At 42.8% G+C, this 14,559-nt stretch overlaps 1 protein-coding gene across 1 annotated transcript in view; it reads left to right on the forward strand.

The window, feature by feature from the left end:
* daam2 (dishevelled associated activator of morphogenesis 2) overlaps nucleotides 1–14,559 on the forward strand; it is a 222,418-nt gene that overhangs the window by 108,207 nt on the left and 99,652 nt on the right. The window contains exon 3 of the mRNA XM_038969618.1: nucleotides 11,585–11,674. Coding sequence (XP_038825546.1) covers nucleotides 11,585–11,674 — 90 coding nt within the window. The remainder of the gene's footprint in view (nucleotides 1–11,584; nucleotides 11,675–14,559) is intronic.

A 14,559-nucleotide genomic window follows, 5' to 3' on the forward strand; every position in this document is an offset into this window, starting at 1 on the left:
AATGTCTAGACAAATGGTTAGCTCAACTGGTCCTGATGTATGGCCAACTGGTTGACAGGTTGTCTGTATGGGCATCTGCTTAAATGGTCTTACCCACTGGTATAGTTATCTGGATACTTGGTTTGATCCTGCTGACATTTTTGACTAGTTTGCCAGACATCTGGTCAATTGGATGTCTGGTGATCTGAACATCTGGCTGTAGTACTTTACACCAAAACTGAGGTCTGTCATGTTGAGCTGAAGTTTTGCATAACACCGTAGGGAGAAAGTAGTGGGGTAAAATGTAAGGAAAACATAACTGAGTGTGTTTCCATGTCACCGGGAGTGAGGGATTATTATTATGAAATGCAGCTCCTTTTTTTCACAAAGAGCACTAAGCTTCGGTGGAGTCTGGAGTAGGAGTGACATATATGGGCCAAACAGTGGAGCAAACCATCTCTGTATGTTTTTCTGGGGGCCTGGCACTCCACAAATGGTGTCTCCCAGAGAAGTCACTATATAGGTTTAGTTTTAAAATAGAGTTGCTTTTACAGTGGGCAGTAATTGTGCCACGTTAACACCCAACGGGTTATGTTTTGGCACCCCAGTAACACTTTATTTGGATAGTCCCAAATAGATCATTTGTAGATGTTCAGTAACTGTCAACAACATTTCAACTAACCATCCTGTAACCCTCGCCCTAACCTTAACCCTTATCCTTACCCTAAACTTAAACCTCATCTTAACCCTAACACTTATTCTAAACCTAACCCTAACTGTAACCATGGCAAGCAGTTGCTTGTCAACAGATATGGGACTATCGATATAAAGTGGGGCCGACGCCTGTTTTATTAGAGATACTGAAAATTGCCTTACTTCCTTTCGGATATGTACACTCATTCCACTCAACATTTTGTCGTGCCAGCTGAGTAAAACACTGCAAGAAATACATTTATTGATTCAACCATGTTGATCTTCATACACCATCACCTATTGGTCCACAGATCCCATGAAGTACGGGCATAGGACATTGTGTCATATTTCGCTAACTGATGTCATTCTTACCTCAAGTGCCTCTTGGTTCTTGACAACCTTCTCGGTCTAACCTCTCGAGATCCTTCTGTGCCGTTCGCTAACTCTCAAACAAATCCAAAGGAACCTGGGAACAATTGCGATTGATTTGGACAAGTATAATGGAGACCACATCAGAAGTTAATGGATACCACTAATCACAATAGCCATTTAGGGCAGGCCACAGCATTTCCTGATACAGAATGTTTAGCTTCCATTAATTGACTTGGGGCTCGTTTAATCGGTTTCTTCCCAGTGTCGTGTTCACAGCACGCACACAGCAATGATTTATTTGCCACGTGTGAAAATTTGACTCTGGGTGGAGTGGTGACAGTACATTTTTTGTTTATGGCAATTCCATCTTGGGTGATAACATTTAATCATCAAAACAGAATTGCTCTCAGATTTGAATAATTGAAAATGGGCTCTCTCTGTAATCTCTGTAAACGCTGTGAGTGTGTAAGTGTGTGCTTGTCTGTGGTGTGCTGGTTTGTTGTGATGCCAGTGTGGTTAGGTGAAATGCCTCTTGAGATTCCTGGCAAAAGAGCCAAAGTGTAAGGTTGTTTGGGGACAACGCGGGTGACATTTGAAATGAGTGCTGATGGCGATAGGATAGATGCAGTGGAATTCAGGTCTCTGTTGTCTTCTGCAGTGCTGTAGAAATGTCTACATATGGCTGCCATGTGCACACAATATGCTCACACTGGGCCAAACTCAACCGTGGCGCTACCTCCATACACTGCACAGTGAAAGAGGAAAGAAAGTGAGTGAGAGACCGACATAAGATGCGAGGGGAGAAAAAGAAAGAGGTTTTGGTGGGCAGCGAAGAAAGTAAATCAAATCTATTGATTGTGTTTGTAACTAACAACTAATATATACAGTACAACCTGATTGTGTATGTATTTGTTTTGATTGAAGGTGTGTTGTACTTCCACATTTGACAGTGTCCAAGTCTTATGATCTTGGATCATAGGCTGTTCTGGATGGCTGTAAGTGGGGAGTAGCTTGTTGAGCCTAGCCCAGTTGGTGCGACAACATCAATACCAGTGGGCATCTGGCATGAGTAGGGGGCAGATGACAGATTAGTGAGGAGGCTTTCTCTCTTTGCCTCCGTCTCGCTCTCTCTTTCGGTCTCTCTCATTTTGTCTCTCTGTTTTTTTCTATCTTTGTATTTATCTTTTTCTATCTCTCTTCCTCTCTCTTTTTGTCTCGCTTTGTCTCTGTTTCCCTCTGTCTTTTTCTTTTTCCCCATGTGTTTCTCTCTCCCTGTCTGTCCCCCAGCAGAGATGAATCTGGGGCAGTCTTAATCCCACCATTCCAGACTAATGTCCAGCCCAAGACCAGAATCTTGTCCCTTGATCTTTGCATGGCAACCTTCAAAGACCCCACCACAAAATAGTTGTTTTAATGTACATTCTAGTTACTATGTTTCATCTGACATTATACTCATGTCATTTAGCAGATCCTCTTATCCAGAGAGATTTACAGTTAACTAACTGGGGATGTTAAAAACCCCACCCTAACGTTTCCCCGGCTGTGGGGGAACGGTCCTTCGAGCCGGATGAGAACAAAAATGTGTTGTGTAACACGGGGAACAGCCCTCCGTCCCCTGAGAGCCCATTGGAGCGACTACCCTCAGCGGAGGCCATAGGATGCATCCTAATTCCTCTTCCCTCTTTTCCTCTTTCCCTAGTTGTGCATGTCTGTCCAACTGGCTTCCTTCTTTCCTTGCCCTCCCCCTCTCACTTTCTCTCTCTATCTCTCTGGTTTCACCTCACTTTCTCTCTCCCTTTCTCTTGCTCCCCTAACCCCCCCACCCCTTCCCCATCTCCCTCACCTTCCTCTCCTGCCAGCCCTCCATGTACTGAGCCAATCCCATTAGTAGGGCTTGATCCAGGGCTCACTTGGACCAGAGGGGGGTACACTGTGGCTCATCAAAAGGGTCTGAGGGAAGAGTAGCAGTGGGGGGAGGAATTGTGGTGGTGGATGTAGGGGTGGAGTTGGAAAATACCAGAGCGGTGCCAAGCCCAAGACACTGATCTTTGACATCTCACTGAGATTAGACTAGTATGGACAGAGAGGACATGTTCCTAGATCAGCACTCTGAGACTCTTGATGAATACGGGTCCTGGGCTTGCTCCAGGGCAAAGACCTCATGGTATATGTTGGGAAAGAAGTCTGGGTGGTGTTCAGTAGGCACAAAGCTGAAGAAAATGTGCCAAAATGGTAATGTCTAGACCTTGTCCGTTGCAAAACATTTCACTACAGTGTGCCCTAATGAAGACAGCCTTGGGGTATTTCTCTCTGTCTCGTTCATCTCATTTAGTCGCTACAGCTTCCTGTTGGTCCTCCCGGGGCCTTATATGACTTCCTCCCATCTTGCCTGTCTTTCCTCTCCTTTCCTGTCCAACCCTGAATGGGCTGGAGTAGAAGATCATGTGTGTGCATGCGTGCGCCATTCGTTAGCAGCAAGCAATCTCAGTCTTATCCACACATACAGGACCCATATGCCCCATACACACTCAATGACACACACACACATCTGTCATCACGGCCAAGCATCATATCTAAAGAGATTGAATGGTACGTTGGCTTATTTTTTAGACCTCCCACTTTGGGCTGGATGTGTGAAAGTGTAGTTTAAACCTGCATAATCTATGAGCAGAATTACTGTTTTACCTCAATTATCCACGAAATCCATCATTTGAAGGCACTGTTTTCAGTGTCATTTTCCCTACATTTTCCCCACGTGCACCAGCCCCCTAGTAATTTGAGTTTCAGCCAATGAGCTTCAGCCCCTTGCCATTTGAGTGACAGCTAGCAAGAGGCCTGCCCAGCGTTATCCAATGAGGTTGCAGGGCGGACCAACGGCTCAATGGACACAGCAGAGACAGAGAGAGAGCAATGACGTGGTGCACATATATGCACATAGACCCCTTGACTTTTTCCACATTTTGTTATGTTACAGCCTTATTCTAAAATGTATTAAATCAATCAAATTCTTCAGCAATCTACACACAATACCCCATAATGACAAAGCGAAAACAGGTTTTTTGAATTTTTTGCAAATAAAAAATAAATAAATAAAAATAACTAATTTACTTAAGTATTCAGAACCTTTGCAACGAGACTCAAAATTGAGCTCAGGTGCATCCTGTTTCCATTGATCATCCTTAAGATGTTTCTACAACTTGATTGGAGTCCACTTGTGGTACATTCAATTGATTGGACATGATTTGGAAAGGCACACGCCTCTTTATAAGGTCCCACAGTTAACAGTGCATGCCAAAGCAAAAACAAAGCCATGAGGTTGAAGGAATTGTCCGTTGAGCTCCGAGAAAGGATTGTGTCGAGCCAGATCTAGGGAAGGGTACCAGATCTAGGGAAGGGTAGATCTAGGGAAGGGTACCAAAAAACGTTGGCAGCATTGAAGGTCCCCAAGAACACAGTGGCCTCCATCATTCGTAAATGGAATAAGTTTGGAACCACCAAGACTCTTCCTAGAGCTGGCCGCCCGGCCAAACTGAGCAATCGGGGGAGAAGGGCCTTGGTCAGGGAGATGACCAAAAACCCAATGGTCACTCTGACAGAGTTCTAGAGTTCCTCTGTGGAGATGGGAGAACCTTCCAGAAGGACAACGATTTCAGCACCACTCCACCAATTAGGCCTTTATGGTAGAATGGCCAGACGGAAGCCACTCCTCAGTAAAAAGCCCACCTGGAGTTTGCCAAAAAGCACCCAAAGACTCTCAAACCATGAGAAACAAGATTCAACTCTTTGGCCTGAATGCCAAGCGTCACTTCTGGAGGAAACCTGGCACCATCCCTACGGTGAAGCATGGTGGTGGCAGCATCATGCTGTGGGGATGTTTTTCAGTGGCAGGGACTGTGCGACTAGTCAGGATCTAGGCAAAGATGAACGGAGCAAAGTACAGAGAGATCCTTGATTAAACCCTGCTCCATAGCGCTCAGGACCTCAGACTGGGGCGAAGGTTCACCTTCCAACAGGACAACGACCCTAAGCACACACAGCAGTGGCTTCGGGACAAGTCTCTGAATGTTCTTGAGTGGCCCAGCCAGAGCCTGGACTTGAACCTGATCTAACATCTTTGGAGAGACCAGAAAATAGCTGTGCAGCAATGCTCTCCATCCAACCTGACAGAGCTTGAGAGGATCTGCAGAGAAGAATGGGAGAAACTCCCCAAATACAGGTGTGCCAAGATTGTAGCGTCATACCTAAGAAGACTCAAGGCTGCCAAAGGTGCTTCTACAAAGTACTGAGTAAAGGGTCGGAATACTTACGTAAATGTGATATTTCAGTGTTTTTATTTTTAACATTTTTTTTATAAATGAGAAAAACCGTCAAATTCTGTTTTTGCTTTGTCATTATGTGGTATTGTGTGTAGATTGATGAAGGAAAAAACAATATAATACATTTTAGAGTAAGGCTGTAACATAACAATGTGGAAAAAGTCAAGGGGTCTGAATACTTTCCGAAGGCACTGTATGTGACGTAGTACGCAATTTTCGTAGACTACATTCGGCTGCTGAGCGCTACTTTCAAAACTATTGGCTGAAATTATACAAATGTTTGACAGTGCATCTTTAAGTTACACACAAATTCTCACTGTGCTCAATATTTCTCGCACCCTCAATCACTCCTTACCACAATCACACATCCACACGTACTCCTACATGCATACCCCTCACACCTACTCACTGACACACACACTTTCATTCCTTTACTATTTCCTCTCCACGTCTCTCCACACAAAATGAACAAAACTAAGATACTAACACACAATCGTATCCTTTTGTCCACTTTCTTATCAGGCCTGCTCAGCTCAGGATTATTTAGTCTCAAGTGCCGGGTCTAAGTAACAGTTTATCATAAGGGAGAAAAGTAAGAATTGAACAGGTAAGTCTTGTCCGAGCCAGAACTGCCCATAGGGTATCTCCTGTTTCTGTAGCGTGAGGCCGCTTGATGTACAAGCACGCCCTCTGGACAGGACACTAGTCTTTCGCATGGCCCTAACCCCAAACTATCTCTTTAATGCTAAGTGTCAAGCAGAAAGTCATCCATTTCCATTTTTAGAGGCTTTGGTATGGCTCGACTGGGGATTGAACCCCCAACCTTCCAATTTCAGGTGGACACTAATCACAAGGCCACTGAAGATGGTTTGTCTCTCCTTGAACTACTGATAAAATAATCTATGCTCATACTGTACATGTCACACAGTCCCGACCCTTCTAATCCTTCAATGCTTCAATGTGGCATACTAGAGGGAATATGACAGTTTCAGACAGTTTCAGTTTCTGTTGTGTTCAATTCTACGCCGGTGTGTGTATCATCTCCCTGCAGACAGTTCATGAGTTCCTCAGCAGTGGAACAAAGGAATGAATGACAGACAGTCAAGTAGCTACCTAGCTAATCCTTTGTGGACAGACTACATAAGATAAATTGTATCGTAACATCTGTCAACAGTAGTTGTTTTGGCTCGCAGGTTTTTCGTCACTGGGTTATTTTGACGAATCACGATTAAGTGGGCATGCACGTCTTTCGAAATTGAGAAGGGGTGGGGGCCCGTAGACTTGACTGAAACTTGCAGAGAGAAGGGGGAGGAGCTACCGCCCTGCTCCTCGTTCTAGCACATTTTCTCATACATTTCCCCTCAGAACTTAATCGAGTATCTGTTGCAATTATGCTTGATTTCGGAGACTACTAGCTAGCTAACTCGTCATATCCAATGTGCTTGACACCCGTTTTAATTTGTAACATTATTCAATTAGGTTTTTAGCTGAAATATGAATATAAGTTGGTGTTACGAAAAGCCAGGTATGTATTTTTCTTTTTCCCGACAGCAGGTGTATCAATATTAGCTTTGGTTTATGTGAATTCCACAGGAGCACAGGCCAACGTGGGGGCATACCAGAGAAAGGGTGCAGGAGGTTTCTCGATTCTCCGGTTCGGTTTTGGAGGCGGGAGGGGCTGCCACTGGGGGGGAGCCATGTGATTTTTTTTTTTTTAGGGGGGGTTGTGGTGTAACTGTGCACACTCGTTCTCTTTCTGCCTCTCTCACTCGCTCTCTCTCGCTTTCTCTCACTCTATCACACTATTACCTATGTAGTGCACTACTTTTGACCAGGGTCCATAGGGCTCTCGTCAAAAGTTGTGCATTATGTAGGGAATAGCATGCCATTTGGGATGCAGACAAGGCCCGGCGAGGTCATGAACAGGAGGCGGAGGCTGAGTGGAGGAACAGGAGGAGAGGAGAGAAGGAGATCACCGGGCCTCTTTCCCATCTTGTAATAATCCAGGAGTCTTTTCCCACTGATTCCCGAACTCGCCAAATCATCTCGAAAACATCAGTGGTTTGGACACCGGGGCTCTGACCCGCGAGTAGGCAATCAGCCCAGAGCATGGGAGTTTGTGTTTTTCCTCTCCCCATCCCAATTTCATTCGGCAGTTTATACGTCTGCAGAGAATGCGTTTCAGAACGGGTTTCTGATACAGGGACTGTATGCGGACTGAAAGCTATATCCGCATCCCAAATGGCACCCTATGCCTCATATAGTGCACTACTTAAACTAGTAAGCAGAATCTGTTGCAATAATGCATTAGTCTGGCACAGCATTAACACTCCTGACTCCGGACCAAAGACACTCTCCATGGCAATGGGGGTTTGAGCCTCGGCTTCACCGAATGTCTGAGCCCTTCCTACCGGTTTCTCCTCCTTTGTCTATCCCCATGTCTCACTTCCTACTATCTAAAACGTCACTAAAATATACAAGGAAGTGTGCACCTCCGTTCTCCCCCCAAAAATCCAATTATAATAATGTCATTGTAATACCTAATCAGCTCATAAAGAGTTAGTTCACCCAAATTACAAATGTACATATTGGTTCCCTTACCCGACAAGCAGTCATTTTGACAGAGTATGACAGCAAGCCACACCTTGGTTTTGTTTACCTGGCCACTGTTTCAAATGCTAAATTGTTTGCATTTGTGGCACAAATCAAATGAAAGTCAATGGTACCTAATATTAGTAGTTTCACACTTGTCCATATCATTTATAAGTAATTTCTTTGAGTTAGACAAAACATTTTTAGATACTAAACAAAGGATGATTTGGACATGAAGAGCACAAAAATGCCAGCCAGACTAAACTGAATTACCTATATAAATAAAGGTGAGATAAAACAAGTTATATTCCTTCCTATGTCTACTGCATCTCTGCAGTTGACTCTCTCAGTGAAATGCCTGGCTTAGAGCTGAATAGCTGAAGACAGCCCCTCTGATACCCCTGGCAGTCCGATGTTTGTTTTCTTGTATATAAAATAATCTTGTAATTCAGATTCTGTAATTGTACATTTTTATTTATTTTTTACTATTGTTTATTACATTTTACCCCATTTTCTCCCAATGTTGTGATATCCAATTGGTAGTTACGACATTGTCTCATTTCAACAACTACCCAACGGGCTCGGGAGAGGCGAAGATCGTGACATGCGTCCTTTCGAAACACGCTCTGCTGCTCCTTAACACACTGGTCACTTAACATGTATGTCAGACAAACCAATGTGTTGTAATTGTACATTTGAACCCTGATGCTATGCTTAACAATAAAACATGATTGTCCAGGCCCAGACCCCAACCTTGGACAGGGCCTGGTTGGGGGGCTGGTTGCATGGTTGACATCATGGCAACCTAGTCATTATGGCCCAGATTAGTGGAGAGTGGAGCACAAAGCCTGGTGCTTTAACATATCCTCCTCCTCCTCTCTCTCTCTCTCTCTTGCTTTCTATCCCTCTCTGTCTCTCTTCCCCCAGTCTCTCCTGTGCTGTCTCACCCTCTCCCTTACCCCCATTCTCTATCTGTCCCTCTTTCTTTTCGCTCTACTGCTAGAGGGCTCTTTCCAAGACTTTATTTACTTTCTTCCATGGCTGAGATTCATTTCCTGAGCTCATATGCATTTCAAAAGTCTCCGGGAGGGAAGCACCTTGTTCCAGGGTGAACAAATAGTCACCGCAGTGAATACTAAACCCATCAGAGGTGTCGCGGCTGTTTGCTGCCTTCGGATTCGTTGGCAGTTGACTGTCGGTCCGATGATTGACATACTGACTTACTGTTGAATATACTGTCTGACTGGCAATAAACGCAGAATGTATCTAATAACACAATAGCATTTTCATTAGTTTATGACCCTGTAGGCTATATGTAAAAACACAAGCATTAAAGTGTTCAAAAAATGTTATTCGTGGAGTACCTTTGTTACAACTATGAAACCGAAAGCATATGTGTTGGAATGCGGTAAGAGCTTATTTTTACAACGACCAAAAAATGTATACCTCAACCACCAAGACGTTAGTAGCCTAAACATCTTTATAAGCGCCAAGTGTGCTTGTTAAATAGTGAAATTCGGCACAAAAGTAATGATGATTGCATGAGGGAAGATAGTCATTCTGCTACCCAAGAATAGTAAAGCGCCCTTTACTGGCTCAAATAGCCGACCATTCAGACTGTTACCAACCCTTAGTAAATTTTTGGAAAGAATTGTATTTGACCAGATACAATGCTATTTTACAGTAAACAAATTGACAACAGAATTTCAGCATGCTTGTAGGGAAGGACACTCAACAAGGACAGCACTTACACAAATGACTGATGATTGGCTGAGATAAATTGATGATAAAATGATTGTGGGGGCTGTCTTGTTAGACTTCAGTGCAGCTTTTGACATTATTGATCATAGTCTACTGCTGGAAAAATGTATGTGTTATGGAATGTGGATAAAGAGTTACTTGTCTAACAGAACACAGAGGGTGTTCTTTAATGGAAGCCTATCAAATATTATCCAGTTAGAATCAGAAAATCCACAGGGTAGCTGTTTAGGCCCTTTGCTTTTTTCAATTTTTACTAACAACATGCCACTGACTTTGAGTAAAGCCAGAGTTTCTATGTATGCAGATGACTCAACACTATAAACGTCAGCTACTACAGTGACTGAAATGACTGCAACACTCAACAAAGAGCTGCAGTTAGTTTCAGAGTGGGTGGCAAGAAATAAGTTTGCACTAAATATTTCTAAAACTAAAAGCATTGTATTTGGAACAAAGCCCTCACTAAACCCTAAACCTCAATTAAATCTTGTAATAAATAATGTGGAAATTGAGCAAATTGAGATTACTAAACTACTTGGAGTAACACTAGATTGTAAACTGTCATGGTCAAAACATATTGATGCAGTTGTAGCTAAGATGGGGAGAAGTCTGTCTATAATAAAGTGATACTCTGCCTTCTAACCACACTATCAACAAGGCAGGTCCTACAGGCCCTAGTTTTGTCGCACCTTGACTACTGTTCAGTCGTGTGGTCAGGTGCCACAAAAAAGTGTCAATTGGAAAAGTGGCAAATTGCAATTGGCCCAGAACAGGGCAGCACTGCTGGCCCTTGGATGTACACAGAGTGCTAATATTAATAATATGCATGTCAATCTCTCCTGGCTGAAAGTGGAGGAGAGATGGACTTCATCACTACTTCTATTTATGAGACATGTTGAATGCACCGAGCTGTCTGTCTAAACTACTGGCACACAGTTCGGACACCCATGCATACCCCACAAGACATGTGACAAGAGGTCTCTTCACAGTCCCTAAGTCCAGAACAGACAATGGGAGGCACACAGTACTACATAGAGCCATGACTACAAGGAACTCTATTCCACATCAAGTAACTGACACAAGCAGTACAATTTGATTTAAAAAAACACTTTATGGAACAGCAGGGAAGCAACAAACATTGGCACAGACACATGCTCGCATACGCACGCACGCACGCACGCACGCACGCACGCACGCACGCACGCACGCAAACACACACACACACACACACACACACACACACACACACACACACACACACACACACACACACACACACACACACACACACACACACACAGTATACATACACAGTATACATACACAGTATACATACACATGGATTTAGTAATGTAGATATGTGGTAGTGGTGGAGTAGGGGCCTGAGGGCACACAGTGTGTTGTGAATGTATTGTAATGTTTTAAAATTGTATAAACTGCCTTCATTTTTCTGGACCCCAGGAAGAATAGCTGCTGCTTTGGCAGCAGCTAATGGGGATCCATAATAAATACAAAATACAAATACAAACTCACTCATTCTTCCCCCTTTCTCCCCCATAACACTTTACTTCATTTACGTCATCTGTTATTATACTATATGTGTGAAATTATAGTTGAGGTTCAGTTTTGAGGCAATTATCAGGGTGATTAGAGTAATAAAACAGTACAATTCATGAGCAGTCCAAATGACTGCTTTAGCGGTCCTAGCGTTAATGAGTTAGACAGTATGTCATCCTTGACATATCATTATGAAGCCTCAAAACAATAAATGAGATAATCATGTAACTGATTACTTAATTCCTTGATTGACTAATTGATGGATTGATTGTGACTGACTGGCTGATTGATTCATTGCCCTTCTTCTGTTGTCACAGGATGAATTGGACCTGACAGACAAGAACAGGGAGGCAATGTTTGCTCTACCTGCCGAGAAGAAATGGCAGATCTACTGCAGCAAGAAGAAGGTGAGTTCTGACACACACACACAGAACATTATTTAGAATCAACAATATTTATCCCATTGCCCTTAGGTGAATACACACACACACACACACACACACACACACACACACACACACACACACACACACACACACACACACACACACACACACTATATCCAACCTCATCTCTTGAACAGACTGTTCCCTCGTGCAGCTTCAGATTGTCAACATACAGTCTGAAAGGGGGAACGTTTTGGTTAGACCTCCCTTTCACCCCTTTCTCTTGCCATAATGTCCTTCCTTTCTCGTTCCATAACAGTGCTGGTTTACTCTGTGGTCAGGTCTCCGTGAGGAAACAACATTCTTGATAGAAAAAAGTGAGCTTGGGCCCCTTCCTCAACAGCAAATGAAAGAAATACACAGGGTGTGCTTTCCAAATGGCACACTATTCCCTATGTAGTGCACTACTTTTGAACAGAGCCTGGTCTCTGGCGCCATTTGGGACATGGACATGAACTTCCCAGTCCTTTTGGGGAGAATTGTTTTTTTGGCAAAGCACATGCGTTTTTTGACCATGCACATGTGCTCCTGTGTTTGCTCTAGCCTTTTGGGGACCCTAAGCAAAAAATTGCAGTTGTACAGCTAATTTATTACAATTCTACAAGTTCTGCTATGGGGTGGAGAGACATTTTTGCAATTTTAAAGCTAATTTCCTGGAATTTGACACATTTTGTAATGACCAATGCCATGTTAATATGATATCTGAGTGAGAATGACTAACAAAATCAATGGGGGCCTGCCATCCCAAATAATATCCCCCGGCCAAAAAGTGTCCTCCTCTGCATCACAATGGGATTCCATGAACTATTAGCATCCGTTGCTATATCAACGTTGTGTTGACCTAATGATTCGAATTTTGGACAACATTACAGCCTAAATGACATTCTTTTCATCATCGCTATGCAAACAAGGCTGATTTCCACGTCAATTTCGCTGTTTAAGTTTTGTTTAGCTAATAAAATGAAAACATTACTTCTAACTACGTTTGGGTACCTTGTTAACATTACAACATGAAATCCATGTCTTAAACGCTAATACGTTTCGGAAATGGCAAAGAAAATGTGTAATCTGCTTGACACATTAGTTACTTACAGCAAATTTCCACTCCTTCCATATGCAAGTCTGTTTTGTCTGGCTGGCATGTTTTTATTTTAATCTGCCCTTCCCTTATCTACACTGAAATAATATAATTGTCTATTGTGATACATTTTCGTTCTATCGCACATAGCTCATTAGTACACCCTTATGGTTGAATATATATGTATCTATTGTAGGTCCCAGGATACAACAATGAATAATGTGGAACTAATAAATACCATCAAAGGATACGTTACAACTTACAATAATGAACACCTTGTGAAACAGCTGTGAAAACCAACCTGGCAATATTTAAAATTTTAATATGTAAACTTTGATTGTTTTTGGTACAGTGTCATTCATTTATTTTCACCCGTCAAAAAAATTGTACACTCACATGACAATCATAGACTAAAATACTACATTCTTGTGTGTGGAATATAGAGGAGGTGGTTGCTGTGTGGGTGGGAGGTTCTGCTGGTCACTTCTCAACAGGCAGCCAGTCTTGGAAGGGGGAATTGAAGAGGGAGACTGCAAAGTCCAGGCACTGCTGCTCTCTTTGTTCTGAGTGTTTGCAGTGCTAGTGTTTATCGTTACTATGTGCCCAGTATGATAGAGCAAAAAATCTTTCTGAGCAGATAATGACAACATGACAATAACAGTAGCTGTAGAGGATGTAATGAAAAGTTGGAGGGTAGTTGGTAATGGAGGACCTCAGGTGATCCACGTCTGGATGTTGAGCATAATTCCTAGGTTCTGGAGAACAGGAGCAGAGTTAAAGGGAACAGGGTAGGAGACAGAGACGTAAACAAGCAAACACACAGGTTACACTTTACTGTGAGAACATTTGGAGTAGTGCAGTGTTATAAATGGGAGATATGTACTCTTCAAAACTTACCGATCATGTGCTATGGTGAAACAAATTTGATAGGCTTGAACTCCGGCGCCACGGTCTTCTCCCTCTCAAACTTCTGGCAGGCTAGAATGACCTTTAAGCAAAAAGTAACACATTGAAACATTGTTGTGCTCTCTGATATGACATTCATTGAAATCATAACTTCAGATATAATAGAACGTGATTGATAAACAAAAGGTTATTTCACATGCCCAGCTGTCCACCTCCTTGACAATTCCACGTCAGAAGAAGCGTAGGTTAATTTTGGACGTCATGCGTTTCACTCCGAAATGGCCAGCATGCATCTCGGTCAGCACGGCCTCCTTCTCCTCATTAGTAAAAATCACCCTCCTGTGTGGCTGGCCATCCTTCCACTGTAGGTACATATGATTGCCTAACAAGTTGGAAGATAACAGTTATTGAAATAGTCAAGTCTAAGTACATTTGCACTGCTGTCTTAATCTCTCTGTTTCTCTCTCTCCATCTCTCTCTCTGTCTTCCACTCTTTTCCACTCTCTTCTCACTTCCCTCTCCCTCTCATTCTTTCTTTTTCACTTTCTTCCTCCCCCCTCTCTGTGTCTGTCTAGCGAAGACACCTAGTTAAGGGCATTTGGAATTACCATAATTGCTTACTCTTATCCATTTGATTGATCAGGTTTAACTTACAGCTAGATACCTCAATATGACAGACATATACAGTTGAAGTCAGAAGTTTACATACACCTTAGCCAAATACATTTAAACTCAGTTTTTCACAATTCCTGACATTTAATCAGAGTAAGAATTCCCTGTCTTAGGTCAGTTAGGATCACCACTTTATTTTAAGATTGTGAAATGTCAGAATACTTGTGGAGAGAATGATTTTTTGCAGCTT

The sequence above is a fragment of the Salvelinus namaycush genome, chromosome 30, assembly GCF_016432855.1.
Source record: "Salvelinus namaycush isolate Seneca chromosome 30, SaNama_1.0, whole genome shotgun sequence".
Classification (NCBI taxonomy): Eukaryota; Metazoa; Chordata; class Actinopteri; order Salmoniformes; family Salmonidae; genus Salvelinus; species Salvelinus namaycush.